The 22,241-nt window shown below is 48.0% G+C and overlaps 2 protein-coding genes across 5 annotated transcripts in view; one reads left to right on the forward strand and one right to left on the reverse strand.

Annotated features, from left to right (window-relative positions):
- Nucleotides 1-306: 306 nt before the first annotated feature.
- Nucleotides 307-5,246, forward strand: stx4 (syntaxin 4). The gene is made up of 10 exons (XM_069704548.1): nucleotides 307-502; nucleotides 858-962; nucleotides 1,527-1,626; nucleotides 1,709-1,783; nucleotides 1,870-1,943; nucleotides 2,059-2,167; nucleotides 2,274-2,347; nucleotides 2,717-2,854; nucleotides 2,944-3,054; nucleotides 3,820-5,246. Exons 1-10 carry the CDS (start codon nucleotides 473-475, stop codon nucleotides 3,895-3,897), a joined length of 894 nt encoding a protein of 297 aa, XP_069560649.1. The 5' UTR covers nucleotides 307-472; the 3' UTR covers nucleotides 3,898-5,246.
- Nucleotides 5,247-5,959: 713 nt separating this feature from the next.
- Nucleotides 5,960-22,241, reverse strand: part of srcap (Snf2-related CREBBP activator protein) — a 30,332-nt gene continuing 14,050 nt past the window's right edge. The window contains exons 16-34 of one of the 4 annotated variants that reach the window (XM_069704545.1): nucleotides 20,799-21,128; nucleotides 20,311-20,497; nucleotides 20,043-20,212; nucleotides 19,410-19,561; nucleotides 19,072-19,287; nucleotides 18,122-18,286; nucleotides 17,152-17,262; nucleotides 16,695-17,027; nucleotides 16,353-16,534; nucleotides 15,747-16,060; nucleotides 15,457-15,659; nucleotides 14,422-14,591; nucleotides 14,121-14,317; nucleotides 13,560-13,674; nucleotides 12,954-13,079; nucleotides 12,543-12,719; nucleotides 12,365-12,448; nucleotides 11,452-12,030; nucleotides 5,960-11,409 (exon numbers count right to left, since the gene is read on the reverse strand). In XM_069704545.1, the coding sequence (XP_069560646.1) occupies nucleotides 7,333-11,409; nucleotides 11,452-12,030; nucleotides 12,365-12,448; nucleotides 12,543-12,719; nucleotides 12,954-13,079; nucleotides 13,560-13,674; nucleotides 14,121-14,317; nucleotides 14,422-14,591; nucleotides 15,457-15,659; nucleotides 15,747-16,060; nucleotides 16,353-16,534; nucleotides 16,695-17,027; nucleotides 17,152-17,262; nucleotides 18,122-18,286; nucleotides 19,072-19,287; nucleotides 19,410-19,561; nucleotides 20,043-20,212; nucleotides 20,311-20,497; nucleotides 20,799-21,128 (7,888 nt within the window). In that variant the 3' untranslated portion in view covers nucleotides 5,960-7,332. Of the gene's footprint in view, nucleotides 12,031-12,364; nucleotides 12,449-12,542; nucleotides 12,720-12,953; nucleotides 13,080-13,559; nucleotides 13,675-14,120; nucleotides 14,318-14,421; nucleotides 14,592-15,456; nucleotides 15,660-15,746; nucleotides 16,061-16,352; nucleotides 16,535-16,694; nucleotides 17,028-17,151; nucleotides 17,263-18,121; nucleotides 18,287-19,071; nucleotides 19,288-19,409; nucleotides 19,562-20,042; nucleotides 20,213-20,310; nucleotides 20,498-20,798; nucleotides 21,129-22,241 lie in introns of all 4 variants that reach the window. The other 3 variants (XM_069704546.1, XM_069704547.1, XM_069704544.1) reach the window with 3 other exon arrangements.

Consider the following 22,241-nt stretch of genomic DNA (forward strand, 5'->3'; position numbering starts at 1 on the left):
ATATAATATATATAGATATTTAATGTACTGTATATATACTGTATGTACTGTGCATTTTATATTTTATATTTATATTTTATATTTTTATTGTTTTTCTATTATATTATTCTATTCTATTATTATTTTATTCTATTGTTTCTATTATTGCTCCTGTATGTATGCTGCTGTGGCGAAAAAATTTCCCCTCGGGGATTAATAAAGTATATACCTACCTACCTACCTGTAATACCACTTGTTGTCACGAGGGGCGCCAATGAGTCTCAGTTGAACGTGTCAGCCGCAGCAGCAGCAGCAGCAGCAGAAGAAGAGGCGCTGCTGTCGTTTCCTCGCTGAATGACAGCAGAGCGAAGTTTACAGGTTTTCACGGTTCGGCTTTGACTTGCCAGACTTCCGGCGTGGAGCCGCAGCGTTTCTGACTTCAGACTTTGCGCTTCGCTCTGAAAAAAGAAAAGAGAGAAAGAAAGAAAGAAAGATGCGGGACCGAACTCAAGAATTAGGAAACGTGAGTTTGAAAAGTTGACGGCTGAACGTTAGCCGCAGCGAGCTAACCTGCTAATGTGCCCAAGTTCGTTCCCGTTGAGTCGAGAAACGGCGTCTGACCTCCGGAGTCCGCTGGCAGCTCCGACCGGCAGCGGACATCCAGAAGAAGTCGATCAAATCAGCGTGTTTAAAGCTGCTTCGTGCCGTGAGAGCTAACTTTGAGCAGCGGTGTATTTTCCAGCTTCCGTTGAGGAGAGCAGGCCGGGCTGCAGGGCAGGGCTGCAGGACTCCTCCAACACAGCTCTGATTTCCTGTCTGTTTGTTTGTTTGTTTGTTTGTTCTTATGTGATGTTGTTTTTGATGAACCCGGCTTGCAGAACGCGGAGGCTTCAGATGAGGACGAGGAGCACAAAGCTCTGGTGATCAAACCTGGGACCTCCACAGCCAAAGAGGAGAAGGAGAATGACGCTTTCTTCAAAAAGGTGCATCAAATTGATCAGTCATCCTCCTCTAAGACGTTTATTTTAGGGCCAAAAGTAGCTTTGCAAACCATCCCAGGTGTGGACAGAGGACAGGGGACAGAGGTCAGGGGACAGAGGACATTTCTCAGGCTTCAAATCTGCTCTCTCAATGTGTTTTGTCAACATTTCACTTTCAGTTTCCGTCCAGCTGAGCTGCTCTGATGAAATCTCGCTGACATGTAAACTTTTTTTAAAGCTTCCAGCTTCTCCCAGAGTCAACATGTGCTCGTCTTTCTTAGTCCCATGTCATAATCCTTTTTTTTTGGATTATTAGGTTAAATAAAAGAAGTAATTTCTGTTCAGATTAGTGAAGTTAAAACTTCCCTTTTGGTTGCTGGTGTTGAACTGATGTCGTGGTTCACGGTGACCTTCATCTGCAAGGCCAGTTTATTTTCTGGAGAACATTTCAAAGCATTTCAAAGCGCTTCACGTCAAAACATCAGGGTTGTTCTGTTCAGAAAATGTCAAAAAACCTGTTGCAGCCTTTGAATCCTAAAACTTGAATGTTTTTTTTATCCTCTTCAGGTGCAAGAAATCCACGAGGGGATGCAGAGCCTGAAGGAGATCGTGTCGGAGCTGGAGAACAAGCAGAAGACGGTGCTGGGCGTGGCGCTGCCGGAGGACAGTACGTACGCTCGCTCGGCTTTACCGGTCAGTCGTACAGTAATAAACTCGAGTAGCTGATTGCTCATCTTCCTCCCATTCAGGTATGAAGAAAGACCTCCAAACCCTCCGAGAGGAGATCAAAACGTTGGTGACTCAGATCCAGAGGAAGCTGAAGAGTGGGTGTCTCTCAGCTGCTTTTTTTTTGTTGTTGATTTATTTTTCAAGTCACCTGAATTATAATAATGAATAACTTCATCCGCAGGTATTGAACCCAAGAAGAAGGAGGAGGAGGATGGAAAATATATTCCCATAATTGTTCGGATGCAGCGCACTCAGGTAGGTCCCCTTTTGATGTTTTTAAAGATTTTTAACTTCTAACATTTTATTTTTTTTGGAGTTTCTGAACTTCAGGTGTTCTAATATTTTGTTTTTTAAACGTGTCTCCGTGCAGCACAGCATCCTGTCCAAGGAGTTTGTGGAGCTGATGGGCCACTGCCACACCATCCAGTCGCAGTACAGAGAGCGCAACGTGGAGCGGATACAGAGGCAGCTGAAAATCAGTGAGAGGATTTTTTTATTTTTTATTTGATTTATCGGAGGAGATCCCAACAGTTTAGCGTCTTTCCTGCAACATTTCTCAAAAGCACTGATCTCCTCTGACTGCAGCCTGCACCAACGTGACGGAAGAAGATCTGGAGGCGATGCTGGATAGCGGCCAGACGGATGTTTTCACCCAGAACGTGAGTAAATTCGACGCGAACCGAAGGGAAAGGAGACGTGACTTCCTGCACGCCTCGGTGCTGGAAACCACAACGCTCAATATATCCGCTGCAGAAGAACATCTGCAGGTGTTTCTTCAAAGAGCATTTAGTCACTTTTTTTAAAAAGGTTTGAAGATGATGACAGATTTGCTCTGTTGTCGCCTCTCTGGCTGCTCAAACCGGACCAGAAGTTTGGTAAGAAAACGAGCCCGTAGACTAAACGTCTGTCGTCTCTCAGTAGTTGAAATGTAGTTAAAGAGTGCTGCTGGTGTTCGTGCAGCTTTTTAATAGATTTAAAACCCTGAAAACTCCCACGACTCACCTCCCCATGAATCTGCGGTCGTCCAGATCCTGATCGACGCCAAAGCCACGAAGCAGGCCCTGAACGAGATCGAGTCGCGGCACGACGAGATCATGAAGCTGGAGCGGAGCATCCGAGACCTGCACGACATGTTCCAGTACCTCGCCATGGAGGTGGAGGCTCAGGTGCGCCGCCGCCATCATCCACGCTCCTTTTATTTCGGGGCCCGGTTTGGTTTCCCGACGGAGCGTCTGACTTTCTTTCTGTCCTTCAGGGGGAGATGGTGGATCGGATCGAAAACAACATCAAGCAGTCTTCGGACTACGTGGAGAAAGCGAAGGACAACACGGAGAAGGCCGTCACGTATCATAAGAAAGCGCGCAAGGTACGTTGTGAAGAGGAGCGTTTAACTTACTGGAAAAACCTTCAGTGGACCCGTTCAACATCCGTCTCACGTTACATCATCTAGACCCTAATTACCCAATTAAATTGTTAAATTGGATTTGGACAGATTACACACAGATCAGCTGTAACATGAAGTACAACATCCCAGCAATAAATCATCATAAGGTTCTTTAGTCTGAGTGAAAGAGGTGTTGATTTCAAAACATTAGGAACAGGGATGCAAACATCATTTTCTTTGTTCTAAATCAGTTTAAAAAGCTGTTCAAGCAGCAGAAGAACGGGAACATGTAAAACCTCGGTAGGGCCAAAATATTAGGAACAACTTTCACTTTGTGTAAACCCATAAATCAGTCTCCAAAATGACAATTAAAATAAATCAGCATCTCTCTGTCTCTCTTTAACAGCTGAGCATTAAGAGGACTTCTCACTGGGCTGATTTCTGCCTCCAAAGCTAAATCCTAAAACATTTAAACTTTTTGTGCCGTTTCCTCGATGAAAAACAAAGTGTGTGTAAAGGTCTCAAAATGTCAAAAAATAAAAAAAATTAAAAAAAAAGGGAGCCGGTAAACACTCGCTGATCTCAGTCAAGTCCGACTTGTGCTGCACTGCAAAGTCTGTAAATGTTGACACTGGAAACGGGCCAAGCAGAACCCATTCTGCACCGGTAGAGACCGACGAGTTTCACTTGATTCTTTATGCACTAATTTTTTTTTTTTTTTAACCTTTTGTTCCTCTCCCTCTGCAGAAAAAAGTCTGGATTGCGATCTGTGTGGCCATCCTCATCCTCATCCTCGTCATCACGCTGGCCACCACCTTCAGCTAGTCGGTGCCGGGCAGCGAGAGGCCCGAAGCACTTAGTGGATCCGTGTAAATACGTCAGCCCCAAAGGAAGAACGGGTGAACTTAGTCAGCGGATTTTTGTCTATATATATTTTTTTTTTTATCTCGTGTCCCTCTCTAACCCACCTCGTCCACATAACGGGCCCCTTTGTGTGTTGTGGTGTTTCTCGTAGGAGATGTGCTCTCTGTTGTTTCAACTCAACAATCTCTCCTGCGGTTTCTCTTCCGCTCGAGGCAGCGCTGCAGTTTTTCTAATTTTTTTTTTGTCACTTTCTTCTTCTGCTAAAACGAACACCAGGATGACTTGTGAACTGTTAGGTCAGACGCTCCTTCCCCTCCTCCCCGTAAACGAAACAAAAAAGAGGAAATAAGTGACCTTGAGAGCGGCACATGACAGTATTGAACCCCCACACTGGCGCTGATCATTCTGTACTCAGGAAAACTGTGTTGGAGACGTAAAGAACAATTTGTTTTATAGAGTAGGGCTTTTCTTTTAGAGTAAAATAGACTAATATAATTGTACATAACCTCTATTGCTGGTGATTAAGATTTATGCAAATGATTTTTAAAACTTGAAACTTGTTTCAAACTGCCTACATGTAAGTGTAAATACAGATTTTTGTTTTTGTTTATTGGTGAAATAACGAGCCCCCTTTTTGAGTCTTTTTTTTAATTACTTTTTTCTCCAAAGGTCTCAGCACTGCAACAGGCCCAAGGTCCTTTCTTTTATTTTCTTTGTCCTACCAGTTTGTATTTATGATTTGAACATTGTGGAAGCTGCTACAAGAGAAGTTCTGCAACAACACATGATGAAATCTTTTTTTTTTTTCTCAAGTTTTCGAAACTTGTGCCTTCTCCTTCACATCAGGCTGAGAATGTGATGTTGTGCACTAACATTGTCAAGAAGGGATGGAGTGAGTTTGTATTGTTTGTGTGTGTCTGAAGTCACATCTGTAACGTTCCCGCGGGGCGCCCAGAGTCTTCGGCCGACGCCGCGACTCGTTTTTCTTCACTCGTTTGTCACGTCGTTGCGAAGCCTCCATCGGGATGTGTGGAGGAGTCCTGCAGCGGTCGACGCGTCAACCAACCAGGAATCACATTTACCACGAATATGACAAACGTGTGAAGAAAAATGAACCAGAACTGTGGAAGGAAGTCCGGTTCAAGTCTCCTTGATGAAGCAGGAAAAGGCTGCTTTAAAAAAAAAAAAAATCAAAGGCTGACAGGACAGCGCGGTGATTTTACTACTGTGTAACATTATGGCTGATGAATTTTGCATCACTCATTTATTTTAATATAGTTTTTAAAATAAAATACTTCCATGGTCTATGATTATTGTGTTTGTCTTTTGTGTCTAAAGCTGAAACCAGACTTTAAAAACAAAATATTCAGAGACCCAGGGTTTAAAAAGTGAAGCCAATAAAAGTGTAATACCACTGAGGACCACTAGGGGGCGGCTCCTACAGACTCCCATTGACAAAGCATCAACTTCTCATGAAATCTCAGTAAATGTTTTCCATAAATCATGATGGTGTCATCAGATAAATTCCTTCCTGATCAGTGTTCAGCCATGTTTGAGGACTTACCCGGTTTGATTGACAGGCCTCTGGTGCAGTCAGGTTACCAGTAGAGGTGGGCGGGGCGTCGTCAGCCTTTCCAGCTCCTCCAAATATGGTCAAAAAACATCACAGCAGGTCGCTGCCGATTTGGCTGAAGCACAAATAATTTTTGCATCCACCGAAGCAATTCAAAGTGACATAAAAAAAAAAAAATGTTAACTAATTTTTGGTCTTTTTATTCAACTGTAATTGTCTTAAATTTTCAAGTAAAACAATGTGGAATTACAAGGGATCAAAGGAATGCAACAAATAAAGAGACAAATCAAAAAGTGAGACATCAAAAAGTAAGACCATCACCATAAACCTACCCCCCCCAAAAAAAAAAAAAAAATCCCACCTCGACCCCCCCCCCCACCCAACCAAGTATCACCTGTGATCCAAACAGCTTCAACGAGTCCAAAAGGAAATCGACAATTTACAGTCATCTGGAACTGCACCAGTCATTTTATTCACGTTTTGTCCAAAGTATGTTTTTTTTTTTTTTTTTTTTTCCACATGAACGAAGAGCAATGACGTGATGGTGACAAAACAAGTCAGGTGAAAAATAAAACATTAATTTAGTATCATGGGGTACTTTTTCTTCATGTCTCGCAGAGGGAGGAGGGGGGGAGGAGGGGGCTGGATTTTTTTTTTTTTAAATGTATTTTTATTTGTTGTTTGTTTGTTTGTCTTTTCTTTTTCTTTCCTTCTTTTTTCCCAACACCCCTGCTTCAGGTGCTTCACAAGGCAATCTGAGGTTCAAAAACCATGTTTGGCCGGAGAGGCACTCTTAATTTCACGAACATTTAATCGCCCTTTCAGAATAAATACATGACAGAGTGGACCGCGACGCCTTCGGGAAGATTCGGAGACAAAAGACTTTGTTGACGTCTTGGAGATCATTTTCAGTTAATACATCTTTTGAACTGTAGAAATACATCGTCAGGTACCAGGAACCAATTAATCGACTCAAGTTGATGTACAAACGTGTCACTACACCACAATGTACTGAAAAAACACAAACAAATCTTGAGGGCCACGTCATCGGATGTGCAAAATGAGAAAACACAAGGCTGGATCTGAGATGAGTCCGATGAACAGAAACCGACATGAACGTGAAATGAAAGAGGGTTGGGTGGAGGGTGGGGTGGGGGGGGCCAAGCAAAGACAAGCTCCAGCATAGTGCAGCAGAGATCATCACATTGACAGATCTGTTCTCTTCCTGATACCCTGGAAGAAATAATAAAATATGCATAACTTATCGACTGACTACAAAGAAACCAGTCAGGACAAATTCTCAAAAACCAAACCGTCTAAACCCTCCGACGTACAATACAACTGGTCACCAGAAAGGTTTAAATGTCACAGATGACGTCTCGTGTTCGCGCCGAATAATCCCGTCCCGACACCGAGGCTCTGAGTGTTCCAGTCTTTAATGATTACAGTACATAATGTGAACTAACAACTTGCCTTTATTAGCCTCTTTGCACCCCTCCAGGTCCCCCTAGTGGTGAATTCATCCACTGCACCACCTCTCTCGTCTGTTCACGGACGCACCGCCACGGCGCCACTTATTTATAATTTTTTTTTTTACTGTCAGTCCGGCGTCCCTGAGCCTTCCCCCGGCTGTCAACAGCTCCAGTTAGAAAGGGAGAGGGCCCGAGAGGCAGGGAGGTCCCCGGCTTGCGCAGCACTCGGCTCCCTCGCTGTCCTCGGAGTGCAGACAAAGCAGGAGGTCGTGGCATGTTCTCGTCTTCGTACTCGGCGACGCTCTCGCTGCTGTGTTTTTTTTTTTCTCTCCTTTCCCTTTAGCACTCCGATCATGTCTTGTTGTGTCGTTGCTGACTGGAGGAGGAGGAGCAGGAGGAGGAGCGGGTGCTCGCGGCCGGCGACCGGGACTGAAGCGCCGCGAGCGCCGCGACGCTGCGCAGCACCCTGTCCGGCGTCCCCTCCGTCCCCGAACTGCTGGTCACCTCCTGCGAGAGCCTCAGGGACCTCCTGCTGTCCCTCCGGCTCTCCCACTGCTGGCCGTGCCTCTCTTTTTTGTCCCTGCTCTCCGAGCTGCGGTCCCTCTCGCGCTCGCTGCCGGAGGAGGCGGCCCGGGACCGCGAGCCTCTGCGCTCCGTGTTCTGGGAGCTGATGCTGCGAGTGCGCTGGCTGCTGTTGCTGCTGCTGCGGCTTCGGCTGCTGCGTCCGCCGCAGTCGCCCTCGCCGTCGCTGCTCATGCTGCTGCAGGCGCTGTGGCCCCGCGACGAAGACTGCGTCTCCCCCTCGCCTTCCTTCCCGCTCGACGACTTCCTGCCGCCCCGCTCCTTCTCCTCCGGTCTGCACCTCTTGTACTCCCCCTCTAGAGGAGGAACCAGGGAGCCGGGGCACTGTCTGGTGGAGCGGGCCGCGGAGCGGCTCGTCTGATTGGGCGTTGGAGGTTTGCTGCCTCCGCTTTTGTTATTAGTAAGAGTGATGGAGTTGCTCTGAGGGGACGCTGGTACATTTTTACTTTTAGGCTTTTGGTTCTTGTCGGAAGAGGAGGCGGTGGGAGTCCCGCAGGATTTGGCCGCCGAGTCTTTCCGAGTGGTGTGGCCGGGCGTGTCCACCCTGCCTTTCATTGCTAGAAGCTTGGCGGCTGCGTTGAGTGCCGAGCACCTTTTCCCCAGAACTTCGGGCTCGGGAGGCAGCGGGGGCAACGGGGGCAACGAGGGCAACGGGGGCAACGGGGGCAACGAAGGCAACGAGGGCAACGGGGGCAACGAGGGCGCACTGTTGGTCTGAGCTTTACTGTCCTGTGGAGGCTGAGGTCCTGCAGACTTCCTGGTCATCCGAACGGAAGACGTATCGCTGCCCGACTCTCCTCCGGTGGACGTGTTGGCGTTGTTCGACGCGTTTCTGTCCGAGCCGCGTCCAGGTTTCGATGCTTTCCTGTCCTTGCTGCTCGTTTCCGTCTCCTCGTCCTGCAGCCTGCGCTTGCTGGAGCGAGTCAGCCGGTGCTCCTTCCTGCTCTGGCTGCTGTCGGAGTCAGACGAGGAGGACGGAGACCTGGAGCGCCTCCTTCGAGAGGTGAGCTCCTTCTCGCCACCTTCCTCCTCCTTCCCCTCGTCCTCCCTCTCCTCCTTCCCCGTCTCCGAGGTGACGTCCACTCGCCTCCTCTTGGAGGGATGTCTGTTCTCGTAAGTCCTCTTGTGGTGAGCGTGGCGAGTGAGGGTCGATGTGGAGCACCCCGACGACGGCGATGAGGAGCGCGTCGACTCCTGGCTGCTCTGGCGACTGAGGGACCTTTTCTGGTTGGGAAATTTCTGATCTTCAGGAGTTTCCTCCTCCGCCTGCTGCTGCTGAGCTTCTTCTCTCGGCGGGGTGGCTGCGGTCTTTGTTTCTTCTCCATCTCCCGACTCTTTGGTCTCAGGGGAACTGTCCACCCTTTTTATTTCAGTCTCGCACTTGTCCTGCTTTTTGTCGTCCTCCTCCTTGCTCGCGTGTGCGTCGGCCTCCACAGCGTCTACTTCCATTTTCTCCGCCGGCTCCGAAGGCTGCCTCTCGGATGAAGCACCGGATGCGGTTACCGTGGCGTCCGCCTGAGCTGGTGCGGACACCTCTGCGGAGACACGTGTGGATGCAGCGTTTTGTGTGACGGACTCGGGAGGAGCCGTGGATGCTGCTGACATGGAGGCGGTTGCCGTGGTGATGGATATCTGGGTCGTCGCAGTGTTCGTGGTGGCGACGGTCTTTTCTGGGGGTGATGTGGTTGTGGTGACTGTCGGTGGAGCCGGTGTGGAAGTTGTTCCTGCAGGTGGGGTCTCGCCAGTGTTTTCTGCAGGTGTTTGTAGTTTGGAAGGAGGTGCAGCTACGGGTGTTGGAGGTGGTGACGTAGCTGAAGCGGTCTTTGCCTCAGCAGGTGTGGCAGCACTGGTCGATGTTGGAGGAGAGGGGATCGGACTCGGTGCAGCAGCGTGTGTCGCTGTGGTTTCCTGTTTCTCTGTTGTTTTGGTAGCCATCACATTAGTCCTCGCTTTAACTGGAGCGGGTGGAGCTGTATTTACTGCAGGTGGTGCGACCGTTGTTCCCGGTGGTGCTGCAGCAGTCTCGTCAGACACGGTCGGACTCGAGTTCACGATGCTGGTTTGCGTTGTTTTTACTGGAGGTGTCGTCGGGTTGGATTTGCTGGCTTCGACTGGTTTTACTGGAGTTGTCGTAGCTGTAGGTGTATCCGACGAGGTCGGTGTTGGTGAGGCTGTAGCTGGGATGGATGAGGTTGCCATGACATTCTGGGTGGCGGGTGAGGTTACAGTAGATGAGGTCTGCACTGAGTCCTTTACAGGAGTAGTTGTGGTTGTTGTGAGGGATTTCACTGTAGTGGCTGCTTTTGTTACTGTGGTAGTTGCTGGGGCAGGGTCTGTTGAGGGTGGAGCTGCTTCGACGGCCGTGCCGGATGACACAGAGGGTGGAGGAGGAAGAGGAGGAGGCGGAGTAACGGTGGCAACTGTGTTGGTTTTGGCAGATTCGGGTCTGGCAGTGGAGACTGAAGAGTTTGGCTCTGCAGCAGTTTCAGAAATTTTGGAAAGCAAAGGTGCTGGTTTCACGCACGGAGGAGGTGAAGGGGCGGAGCTGGCAGGTGGGGGCGTGGCAGTGACAGGGACAGTGGCACATGTGGACACAGAGACAGAGGATGCAAAAGTAACCTGGGTTTCCGATGCAGTGTCTGTATTTGGAGTGGAACCACAGGCTTGGGTGGAGGCAGCTACAGGCGGGGGGGAGGTCGGCTGGGGGGCAGCCGGTGCCTGGACTGAAGCAGAGACTGGTGTGGAAGCTGCTTCTGTGTTCGTCGGGGCCGAAGCCGCCGTTTTAGTGTTTGTTTCCTCAGCTTTGCTCGGCTGGGAGGTCTGACTCGTGTTGGAAACCGGCGTCTCCAACTGAGCTGTCGGCTCCGCGCTCGCGTCAGTTTTTGATGGATCGGAGTTCTGTCCTTCACCCTCCGGCGTGGTGGTGGAGTCTTTGCGGGGACGACCCCTCTTACGTTTGGGGGACACCGGGGGGTTTCCTTCCTCGCTGGGCGAGGTGGGCTGCGGCGACGGGGTCGCCGTGTTGTCGGACTCGGGCAGTCTCGGGGGAGTTTTCGGGGGCCGGCCCCGCTTTCTTTTCAAAGGCGTTACGAGAGAATTCACGCTGGACTCCGAAGAGAACGAAGCGGCGTCCTTGCCTGGTGTCGTGTCTGTTTTCTTGGACTGGTTCCCTCCTCTTCCTCGACCCAGATGCTGCTGCTGCTCTCCCAGCTGAGCAGCCATGCGGGATTCGGTCTCAAGCCGGCGTCGTACGGGAAGGTTTCTGAGCACGGGCATGTCAGGAGAGAGATGGGGAGGGGAATACGGAGGATAAGCTCTGACAGGCGGGGGGAGCACAGACGGACTCGGGGTGGAGTCCTGGTCCTGATGCGATTTGGTAACTTTAGTCTTGTTGTCAGGGCACGCTGATGTGTTGTCTTTGTTTGCGTCGTCAACGAATACAGCAGTGTTCTCCTCCACTGCCACCTCCTCTGAAGAACCTCCACATCCGGTGCCGCTTCCTCGCCGCCTCCTCCTCCTCGGCTCCTTCTCCTCCACCACCGTCACTAGCCTCCCGGGAAGCTTCCTCAACACTTTGGCTGAGGGGGAGTCTTCAACGAGGCCCCGCAGGACTTCACCGTCCGCCGACTGCCGCTTGCGAGGTGACCGGGAGCTGGTGGAGGGAGGAGACATGGTGCTGTCTTTACCGTCGTCCTCTTTTGTCTGACGGTCCGGCGGGCAGCTGGATCCTAACAATGACTCAGACACCTTGCTCTCCTTTTCCTTCTCCTTTTCCTTTTCCTTCTCCCCATCCTTCTCCTTCTCCCCATCCTTCTCCTTCTCCCCATCCTTCTCCTTCTCCCCAACCTTCTCCTTCTCCCCAACCTTCTCCTTCTCCTTCTCCCCAACCTTCTCCTTCTCCCCAACCTTCTCTCCCTCCTTCTCCTCTCGTACTGCTTTCGAGTTCCCGCTGTCAGTCTCTCCAGCACACTGCTGTTTCCCCCCGGAGGGAGAGCTGGTGGGAGAGGAAGGCACTGGACCGGGCAGGGAGCGGTTCGGTTGAGTCCTGGTCTTCATGGTCTGGTGATCTCTGGCGGGAGACGACGCTTTAGAAGATTTGGAGGAGTCCTGAAGCCGGGCTGAGGAGGAGGTTTTGTCTGAGCGGGACGGGGTGGTAGACACAGAACCAGTGTCTTTGGCGGCTCCTCGTCCTCTCAGACCGAAGCGGAGTCTTTCAGGCACTTCTCTCGGGGTCGTGGACTCGGGCTCAGCCTCGGGCGAAGCCCCACGGAGCCGGCCGCTGGTCCTCGTGGAGGTGACCATCTTGTCCTTGGGTTTACGGCCACGGCGGGCCGGAGCCGGCTGCGCGGGCTCAGCAGAGGCCGGTGTCGACAAAAAGTCGTCGTCGTCGTCGTCGGATGAAGCGTGGAGCTTGAGGCCCTCCTCCTTGGCCTGGTCCAGGCCCTTCCTGGCAGCCTCCACCTGCTCCTAAACACACGGAAGAGGAACCAGGTTTTACAGACACTTCACAGAACTTAAAACATTTTGCCACTTAAACATCTTCAGTACAACAAGAGCAAAACTAGAAGTAGGTTAATATGCTAATGACACATTTAAACCTGCATGGAACTTTGTAATACGTCATTGGTTTCCCGTCCCACAAGACATCATATTGCTTTCTCAATCTCAATTCTCAAAACCTGATAAAGACATCCACTAGTTGCAGTCTTGTGGTCCTTTTTTTACTCATTATTTGATTTAGAAAGCTGATTTGATGAGATAATTCTTATTTCAAATAAAACAATGAGAGGTGTGTTCTTACCTCCGCCTGCTTCAACTCCTCTTTGCAAACATCCTCTAATGAGGCTTCGAGGAAGTTCATGGCGTAGCGTTCGATGGGAGTGAGCTGAAGACAAGAAGAACATGAGTGATGTTGAGTTATTATTGTTATGCTATTATACAGATAAATAGATAAATTACAGAACAGCGTTTTTACTCACCTGCTCCACCAGAGCAGCTATTTCCTGCTCGGCCTTGGACAGCTCCTCCACCTCCTCCTGCTCGCCTCCGTCATCCAGCGGTATGTTCTCATTGAACTCCGCCAGCTCGGCCACCTGCTCCGCTTTGGCCTGAGAGGCCGCTACGATGTCCTCCTCATCCTCAGCTCGACACAGAGCCTGCGGGAATCAGGAGGATCGTTTCAACATAAAAAAAAATACAGCAATTTTTATGAGTCACTACTTTGAAGGAGACGGAGGGCAGATTTAAACCAGCTACTGTTTTTGGTGGTCATGTCTTGGAACCTTTTAATCCCACCTCTTATGTATGCTATCAAAGTATTTACCAAGGACACCATTCATTTTATTTCTACTTAAAAGTAGGCATTAAGTACAACACTAAATGAGTCTAACTTGTTCCAGGATGGTGGTGCTCTGTTTGTTAACGGATTCCTCCTCCTCCACTTGAGGCACCGACAGCTCCACCGCCACCTCTCTCTTCTCCCCTTCGTTCATATCAAACAGCTCTCGGATGGTTTGCTGAGGAACAAAGTGAAAACCAGACACCTTTAGCAAAGAAACAAAAACGGTTCTGTGTGCATGCGTGATGAAAAAAAAAAAAAAAAAAGCAAATGAGAGGCACTTGAACTCCTTAATGTCATTGTCACCGCGATGTACTCAAAAGGACCGACGCATCCATTAGAAAATGTTTTCACACTTCAAAAAGCACAAGCAGCATTCATAATAAAAAAAAAAAAAAAGAAGAAGAGAAAAAGGTAGATCTAAGGAAATGTAATTAAAGAGGGACGAGGGGGTTGGCCTGTGTCTGTGCAGTGAGAAAACATTTCTTCATGTGGTGCCAGTGATTGCAGTCAATTATGGCTCTCAGTCATCAAGCGCTCACCCACATGTTTGTGTCTGGAGAAGCCCGATGATTCAACAGCAACAAGCCAGTTATGAGAGGCAGCCAGAAAAACTCGAGAAGCTGAAGAGCATTTATTCTATAAAACAACAAGATACCTGTTTGAAGAAGGCAGTGGTGAAGTTTCCTCCTTCGATGGCCATATCTCCCAGCATCCTCTTCTGATTGGCTTTCTTCAAAATGTTCTCCTCCACTGTTCGCTCACTGATCAGCCTGAAGATCAACAAAAAATAAAAGACATGTTGAATTTACAGTTCCTCCAGGTGTTCTAATCATTTTGAGCAATAAATACCAAACTTTCTCCGTTTCTAGATTATCAAATGAGAAGATTTGTAGTTTTTGAAGTAAATGGAACATTTTACAGATAGTTTTAAATTGGATTTTGAGTTTTTCCTAGAAGTGGAGTGGATACTGGACTGTTTGGCAGATTTCATTTGAGCGTAAACAGATTTAAAATCATCTATCGGCATTGATTTTGTTAATCAACTGCAATGGAAAACAAATAAGCCAACTACTAAGAAACAGCAGGGCCTGAAAATGCTAAATTCATCCATACTGCAGAAACTCATTTAGACTGAAGGCCGGCTGTTGAGACACTACAGTGACTTCAATCTGACAAATTGCCCCTCTAAGTTACTTAAAGGGGAGAAAAGCGTCACCTGTAGATGTGGACGTCTCGGGTCTGGCCGATGCGGTGGCAGCGGTCCTGAGCCTGGGCGTCCATGGTGGGGTTCCAGTCGCTGTCGTAGAACACGACGGTGTCGGCGCCGGTCAGATTCACGCCGACGCCTCCGCTGCGAGTCGACAGAATGAAGCAGAAGATGCGTCGGTCTGCGTTGAAGCGCTCCATGAGGGACTGACGGGGAGAGTAAAGATGAGCGTCAGAACTTTTCTTTCCTGTATTCTGCCGTCATTTCTTTTTAATATAACGTTTTGTTTGTAAATCTGCTCGGCGCTCACCTGTCTCTGTTCCACGCGGGTGCTTCCGTCCAGACGGAGGTAGATGTGTCCGTGGTAGTTGAGGAACTGCTCCAGCACATCTAACATGCGCGTCATCTGGGTGAAGATCAGCACCCTGTGGCCTCCGGTCTTCAGCTTTCTCAGCAAAGTGTGGAGAGTCTGAAGCTTGCCTGCACACACACACATACAGGAGTACGAATCATTCATGAGGTGGAGAAGAACCTGGAGGAGCATGATGGAAAAAAAAGTTAGAAAAGTTATCAAGAGCATTTTTTAGCTACTATTGAGCGAAAGGTGAAAGCAGCCTTTTCCAAATGCATTATATTATGTTTTAGATTTAAAAATTGTAATGTATTTTTCTCATCAGAATTAACATTTTTCTATTCAAAGCTGCACAAAGAGAAATCAACTGAACAAAACAAGGCTGAAGGCACTTTAAAGGGTGATTGTGAGTCTGCTGTTGATGTGTAGACAAACAGTGAAACCTGTACTGACAGCTGCTGGTCTCGTCAACCAGGGATGAAAGAGCTCATCCATGATAGATGATGGACATCGTTCTTCTACAAAAACCTGCCAGTTTCAGTTTTGTAGTCAGCTTAGGTCAGCATTTCTTTGAGGTCTTGTCTACCTCCAGTCGAGAAGCGTGTTGTCGTACAATAACAAACAAAATCTGCGAGTTATCACGCAACATAGGCTGATTTTGCAGGCCCGGGGTGTCGCAGCCACTTATAATACTGCAGGTTTTTTTCTTCTCAAAGAGAGGAAGACACATAAAATCAAGCTCAGTTTCTGGCAGCTCACACGAGGTTTGTGCACGACATGACAAAGAGATACAGTACAAAACTTTTGCAGATTTCTGAGGAGCTGCTGGATAATAATCCGGAATAAAATATGTGAATGCAGGAGTTGTAATCATCAGATGTCCAGAAAGAAGACTCAAAGGTTTTTGTTGAATGTGTAAGTGAACAGCTGTTTGCTCTACAGGCCTGGTGTTGCAGGTTTTGTTTTCCTCGTTTTGTAGAACGATGAACTCACCGCAGTCGTACTGTATGAGCCTGAGGTCGGGGAACTGGGTCCTCATGTTGCACTGGATGCGGTGGAGGCTGCGAGTGAGCGGAGCGACTTGTGTCGCTAACAAGGAGGAGAAGATGGTCTGCTTGTGGCTCAGCGATGGAGGAGGATGGCAGCAGTGCATGGAGATCGGAGGAGCCTCCACTGGGGGAATCCCAAATGTAAACCTACAGGAACAGAGAGCGAGCTCATGAGACTTTCAGCCCCCTGAATTAAAGCTCTTGTAATACAAGAGAACTAATCAATGGCCCGACCTGTCTATGACGTCGTTGAGCAGCTGCAGCCGCTCCTCGATGCTGGAGATGGCCTCTCTCACAGCACGACTCTGAAACCAGTAGTCATACTTGTTCTGATGCTGTGCGAACAGACAGCTGCTGAGACCAGAGCGCCTCCACTCGCCCTCGGACTTTAGGGCGGCCGGTGACGGACGAGAACCGGGCAGAAAAGTCAGGAAGTCCAGGACCTCGTGGCCGTACGCGGGCTTTGCCCCGCAGTGTCGCTCGTTGACTTGAATGATGAAGTCCAGCCGGCTGTCACGCTGCTGCTTGTGGCTCTCTGCCAGCCACGACTGTTGAAGTAGAGGGACATAAACAAAACAGGAGAAGAGATGGAATACAGTTGACGATTAATTTTCATACAAAATAATGGCAATTTAATCGTCTTTTTTAGTCGATTTTATACCACGATTATAGTGTAAATCTAATAAGTTTATTAATACCCTTTACGGAGAGGAATGTTTGCAATTTAGCAACTAAATCCATGATGTTAATGTCAATAGATGCTCATCAAGGGTTAAGAAGAAGTTAAGCACCTCCAGCTGGTGGCGCTAATTCTCCACTCAGGAGGAACAAAGTGCTTACCATGTAGAAAGGAGAGCGAGGAGGTGGGCGGGGAACCCTCCTGGGTGGAGGGTGGGCTTTGGCAGCCAGACTGGGCCTCAACTTTGTGCTGACTGGTGTTTGACTGCTGCTGCCGCCACTAACGTCCCGAGCTGTCGCTGAGGACTTGGAGGCGGAGGACGAGGGGGTCACCTGAGCTGGAGCTGCAGAGAGGAAGGAAAGCACGGCGTGTTGTAAGAAACATGATTCTGTGGTACAAACAGCCATGGATCTGGTTCATGTCTGGACTGGCATCAAAATACTTCCCTGTGATAGCCTAAGCTTCTACACAGCACACATCACGAAAATATCTCACTATCTCACCTGGCTGCTCTGTGCTGGTGGGAGGAGGCTGCACTACTTTGAGGACAGGACGAGGGGGTTGGGGCTGGTTCAGGGAGGAACTAGGGTTTCTGGGAGGAGCTATGGTGTAGTGGGCGGTGGCGGGACCAGGGGTGCGCTGGGCGATTTGCAGTGGGGCGGTGTTCCTGACAGGGGTTGTGTTGGTGTGGGGGTGCAGGGAGGGGGATGCCGGAGGAGGGGCAACACGGGGGGAAGGGGCCACGGCCAGGGTGGGCACAGGCCCGCCCTCCTTGCCTGATGACTGACGCACAACGATCTTCACGACTCCGGGGCTGCTCACCATGGACGAGGGCACTGGAAGTAAAGACGGAGGACAGAAGGCAATCAGAGGACAAGCTTTCAACATTAGTAAACACTCCATCTGAGCTGTTTCTGTGTCTGTCCAGAGGCTGAACATGAAGAAGATGGAGGCAGATACCTTGAGGTGAGCCTGCAGGATGTGTGTTGGCGGCGCTCTGGACGGCCACGTGGGCCGGCTGGCTGATGAGGTGATGCTGCACCCCGCTGGACACCAGGTGCATCACGTTACCTGCAGAGTGAGAGTGAGTCAGACTCTCCCTTTCCCAAATTCTCCAGCAACCACATGATCAAACATAATCATTTGCAAAGACTTCAATTATTCCCTCATTAACAGATTAGATCTAAATAAACACACAGCAGCATAATTATAGGAAAAGAAATAATCCAGATTTGTTTGCATCATGCTGTGATAATTACTGTGTTCCAATTGAAGGATTGAGATCATTTCACAGCGCTTATTTTTCATATTTCTCAAACAAGCCACAACAACATCATTGCTTTCACTGTAAATGTCGTTAATTATAATGCGGTCCGGCTGCTTTGGTATTTTTGAGGTTCTGCAAAAACCTGGAGGCAAATATTAACTACAATCTGCACTTTGGCTTCAAAGAACATCCATAAATCAAGTCTCGACCCAATTTAAACTAACATCACTGTTCATACAGATAAATACATAACTACATTTCCCCAGTAAAAGTGTTTGCTTTGTGTGGTTAACTTTAATTTTGGTGTTCCTGTGTGTCAGAGAGTGTAAACACAGTGCAACCTTATTAGATGGTTTAAATAAAACCAAAATTGGGATATACATTTATCTAACCATCAAATGTTATAGAATCATTTCAATTTAAAGTGTAAAATCATCATGCAACATGGTAAACAAATAAATAAACAAATTAAAACATCAATGCTAAAGAAATGTAGCAGCCTCATCCTGCAGCAGCATAACTAAGGGGCGGTTCAGAGTCACCCGAGCCAGATTTATCAAAAGAGAAAGATAGACATATTGTTTTCAGATGGATAATTTAAAAAACAACGCTCCCGTCTTTGATTTTTTTTTTTTCCCCTCACAGTAAGCGAGTAGCACCAACCTTGTACTTGACGAGGGGAAGCTGCAGGGACTTGGTGGATCTGGGCTCCAGACAGAGTCAGCTTGTTGCCTTGCAGCTGGAAGGTGACGGGTTTACTGCCCTGACACGACGACACCGGTCGCCCCGCCAACGAGGCCAGCTGGGCAATGCTCACGACCTCACCGGCTACGAAAGGACAAGAGAAGACAAGACGTGGGTTACGAACAATATCACACTCAGTTTAATACAAACTCTGTCATTATATGTTTGAGTTGATCGTTTGTTGATGTCATCCATGTCTTAATAATCCGGAGATTTTTGTGCATAAAGTGTGAGAAGCAACTGTTTGCAGGAGTGTCGTTCTCCTCTTTCTGTCGTCTCATTTCATCATAATTTAAATTTTACTGAACACAAAAGCACAGAACTCCCCTTTGATGACGCAAAAAGCTGTCGTGTCTCCGTTTTTAAATGTTTCAGAAATCATGTTTTGCCTGTACTTTTGGCACGGTGGACAGGTCTAAATATATTACCCATGAGCCTCTGCTGCCGTTGCTACAAATGCCAGAGGAGTAAAATGTGAAAAATGAGGAGGAATAAATTTAAGATGCCACAGTCACAAAATTTAAAAGTTAAGTGATTTAAGCAGCAAATTATTTTCAATGTTTTGTTGGTTTCCAGCAGATTTGCACCTGTCACCTTGAATATTTGATGTACGCATGCCCGTACTTTTAACTTTTAAATCAAACAACCACATGTTTTGTGAAGCTGTTGTTGGATTAGTGAGTTTCATGGCAATCAAAGATGCAGAACTGCCCAAACTTTGTCATCTAACTTGTTCTATAGTAGAAATGAATGACATTCTTTTTCAACTCACTTCACAATCCTGCTGACTAACAAAATAAATAAAAGTTACCAACGTATTTAAGGAGATAACACTTCACTCTGCGTTCCTCAGAAAATAATGTACTTACAAGGCAACCTAGCCTGCATATCGGGGCTGAGCAGAACCCTCTGGGGCATGACGCTGCCCGGGTTTGGACTCGGGTGTGCCGGGATGCCGGCCGTGCAGGGAGCAGCGGGAGCCCGGACGGTCAGCACCGGCTTGGGAGCGTTGGATCTCACTGCAGTTTGAGCGGTCGGATGCAAACCCGGGCGTGGAGGCGGTGCCGTTGTCACCGAACACACCACTGAAATAAAAATGAAATGCATGCAGAGAAATGTGGGAATAATTAATGATTTGTAATTTCAGATCATATAATTTGAAGTATTTCTGCTCCCTGAGATCATGTTTTGGTTCCCTCCGACTTGCCTTGCTGAACTACGGGGGCAGGTGCAAGAGCGGAGGTGACCTCGGTGATTGTAGGAGGTTTGGGGGTCTGAGCTGCAGGAGGAACGGAGCAGGTTGGTTTGTTCATCAGCAGCACCGGTCGGTTATCACCTTTAGGAGGCGGCTGGAACATCCTAAAACAGACACATATGAAAGGTCAAACATTGCATGTTTAATATACTTATTTCATAAAACAAAGCATGTGGTTTCATCACCCTCTGATATGCACTAATTCCAGTTAAGCTTTTTCCAAATGGCTCCTTTCATGTTTAGGAACTGAAACAAAGGTTTTACCTCAGGGTTGATAATCTTTCTGCATTTTTTCCAGTACGACCTGGTTCACACTGCCCTCAGCTGTATTGGCAGATTGTAATTTTCATTGATTATGGGCAGTGTTGGAGCTGAACAACAACTTAACATTCACACAGAAGGAGAAAGTGTACACTGCAGTGTTTTGTCTTTTTCTTCCACAATGACAAAGAGTCCTAACTGGTGGTCGGCTCTCACTGTCTGACGTATTGACTTGTTAATCGAGCCGATGACAGACGCAGCAGTGTGTAACTGAGATTTTACTGACTGTGAAATCTGTGAGGTGTGCAGAGCTGCAGTGCGTACCTGTTGACCTTCATGCGGACCGGTCTGGGTCTCGGCGGAGGTTCTGGGGACTCCACGATCTCCTGGATTAATCGCCGGCTGACTTTGTGGCGCGGCAGGAAGACATCTGCCTGGTAACGGGACACGCGGCTTTCCAAGCCGACGAGGTCGAACATGGAAAGGTCGCAGCGCTGAGAGAGCAAAAACAAAACAAAACATGTTTCTCAGTACACGAGAATGAAATTGCTCTTTCGGCGTTTATTTTCTGAGCGTTTCTTTGAACACTCACCTTCATAGGGGAGACGTCCAGCGCGTCCTGCACCAGGGAGGCTGTGTGGAAAACAATGGGCTGCGTGATGAAGGGGGACTGGATGGGTCGAGGGTCGAACAGGTTGGGGTGGTTGCACACTTTGCGGAGCTGCATGAGGATGTTGATCACAGACATGAAGTGACCGCTGGCCAGCGTTTCCCTGGTCCTGTAAATCAGAGAAAAGCCAAGTGGATGATGTCAACAAGACAAGGAAATATTAATAATAATATTTGTGTGGGAAAAGAAATAAGATCGGGGTAAAAATAAAGCACGTGACTGCAGAAAATTGGGACTTGGAATAAAATACAAATGAGAACAAATGGAATTTCGTTTTTTATTCCTATCCATAAATTTGAATAAACTTTCCTAAACCAAACAACAAAGAAGAGCAAAAATTCCCTTTACACAATCAACCCCTGAGAATCGTTTAAATAATCAACACCTGTATTCTTCCTTTGATAACTTACGAGGCCTGCGCCATGAAGTCGTCGTAGAGGAACCGCTGTCTCTTGGAGAGGCGGCAGCGCACCACGTGCTCGTATTTCTTGGGCATCTGCTTCTCCACGTCGGCCTTGATCCTCCGCAGCAGGAACGGCCGGAGCACCTTGTGCAGCCTCTTCACCAGGCCCTCGTTGTACTCCTGGCTGCCCTCGATCATCCCCGTCAGCGGGTTGGAGAACCACTCTTTGAACTCGCGGTGTGACTGAAAGACGTGGGGCATGAGGAAGTGCATGAGGGACCAAAGCTCCATCAGGCTGTTCTGGAGGGGCGTTCCCGTCAGCAGCAGGCGCCGGTGGCTGTGATTGGTGGAGGAAGTTAGAGGGGAGGTTGAGATGAATAAGCCAGAGTTCATACTGTTAAGATTTCAGATTGATGAGGAAAGGAAAAGGAGCTCAGATAAATACGAATTTCAAAAGTGCTGCTGAAGACTCATTAAACGAGCTTTAATCAATTTTTGGCCGCAACAAGCTGTAAAGAAAACATTGATAGATTGCCACCTTATAAAGTTTATAGGGATATTTACACATTCTGCAAACAAACATTTATCTGGTGTCTTGTTTCTGTCCACCTGATTGAGTCACATATTTACTGTTGGTCTCCCATAACGCCTGAGGGAAATATCTCGGGTATGACACGCATGAGGTACGAAAGCTACCAAAATCAGGAAGTGTACCGCTGTTGAGGCTTTAACATCAACATTACTCTGCTTTCTGCCACAGATATTAAAAGACTTTCCTCTGCACCACCTGTCTCCTCGAAAATCTGCAAGAGGTTTGAAGGCAGGCGAGTGCATTCAGCGCCCTACGTGCACCCAGAACCAAACCAGTACAGGTTTGGGATGGGACATGATTTTCGAGTAGTCGAAAATCGACTAGTAAATGCGACTATTACAGACACCTGTTTGTAATGCGTTACTCCTGCCAGAAGGTGGCGATAATGCACCTAAAAGCTGTTTGCCAGCTTCTGAATATTCTACAAATAATCGAACAGTTCCAGGCCAATTCCGAAGTGATTTTGCTTGAAAATGGCCATCGCTCATACAGATTAATCGAACCTCGAGTGGAATCGCCCTCAGAGAATATCAATAACTGAAAGATTGTACCTAATACAGCTAATAAAAAATAATAAAAAAGTGAGCATCTCCTCGTGTACAAGCCACAGTGAGAAATCACCACCAGCTGGACCAGGCCACGGGCCAAATGATGACAAGTCGGTCTAATTACAGCCATTTTGGTAACAACAAATCGTTTCAGATGTGAAGATTAGCCTCATATTTACACACCACTGTGGCCCGAAGATAAATAAACAGTTTAGTGCGTTTATTGGGGATGCATTCAAAGTCAGACTGAGAGTGAATGACAGCATGTCTTCTGCAGCTGGATGACTTTTTGTGACAAGCAGCAGCCTGC

This window comes from Brachyistius frenatus, unplaced genomic scaffold (genome assembly GCF_029030835.1).
Source record: "Brachyistius frenatus isolate BFR_SWC_R1_liver_20210118 unplaced genomic scaffold, ASM2903083v1 Contig_51, whole genome shotgun sequence".
NCBI lineage: Eukaryota > Metazoa > Chordata > Actinopteri > Embiotocidae > Brachyistius > Brachyistius frenatus.

Bases quoted from the DNA above. Each gene is read 5' to 3' on its own strand.
- stx4 (XM_069704548.1), top strand. From the start codon at position 473: ATGCGGGACCGAACTCAAGAATTAGGAAAC. The intron at 1,784-1,869 runs GTGGGTGTCTCT...CTTCATCCGCAG, and splicing joins GATCCAGAGGAAGCTGAAGA to GTATTGAACCCAAGAAGAAG. The intron at 3,055-3,819 runs GTACGTTGTGAA...CTCCCTCTGCAG, and splicing joins ATCATAAGAAAGCGCGCAAG to AAAAAAGTCTGGATTGCGAT.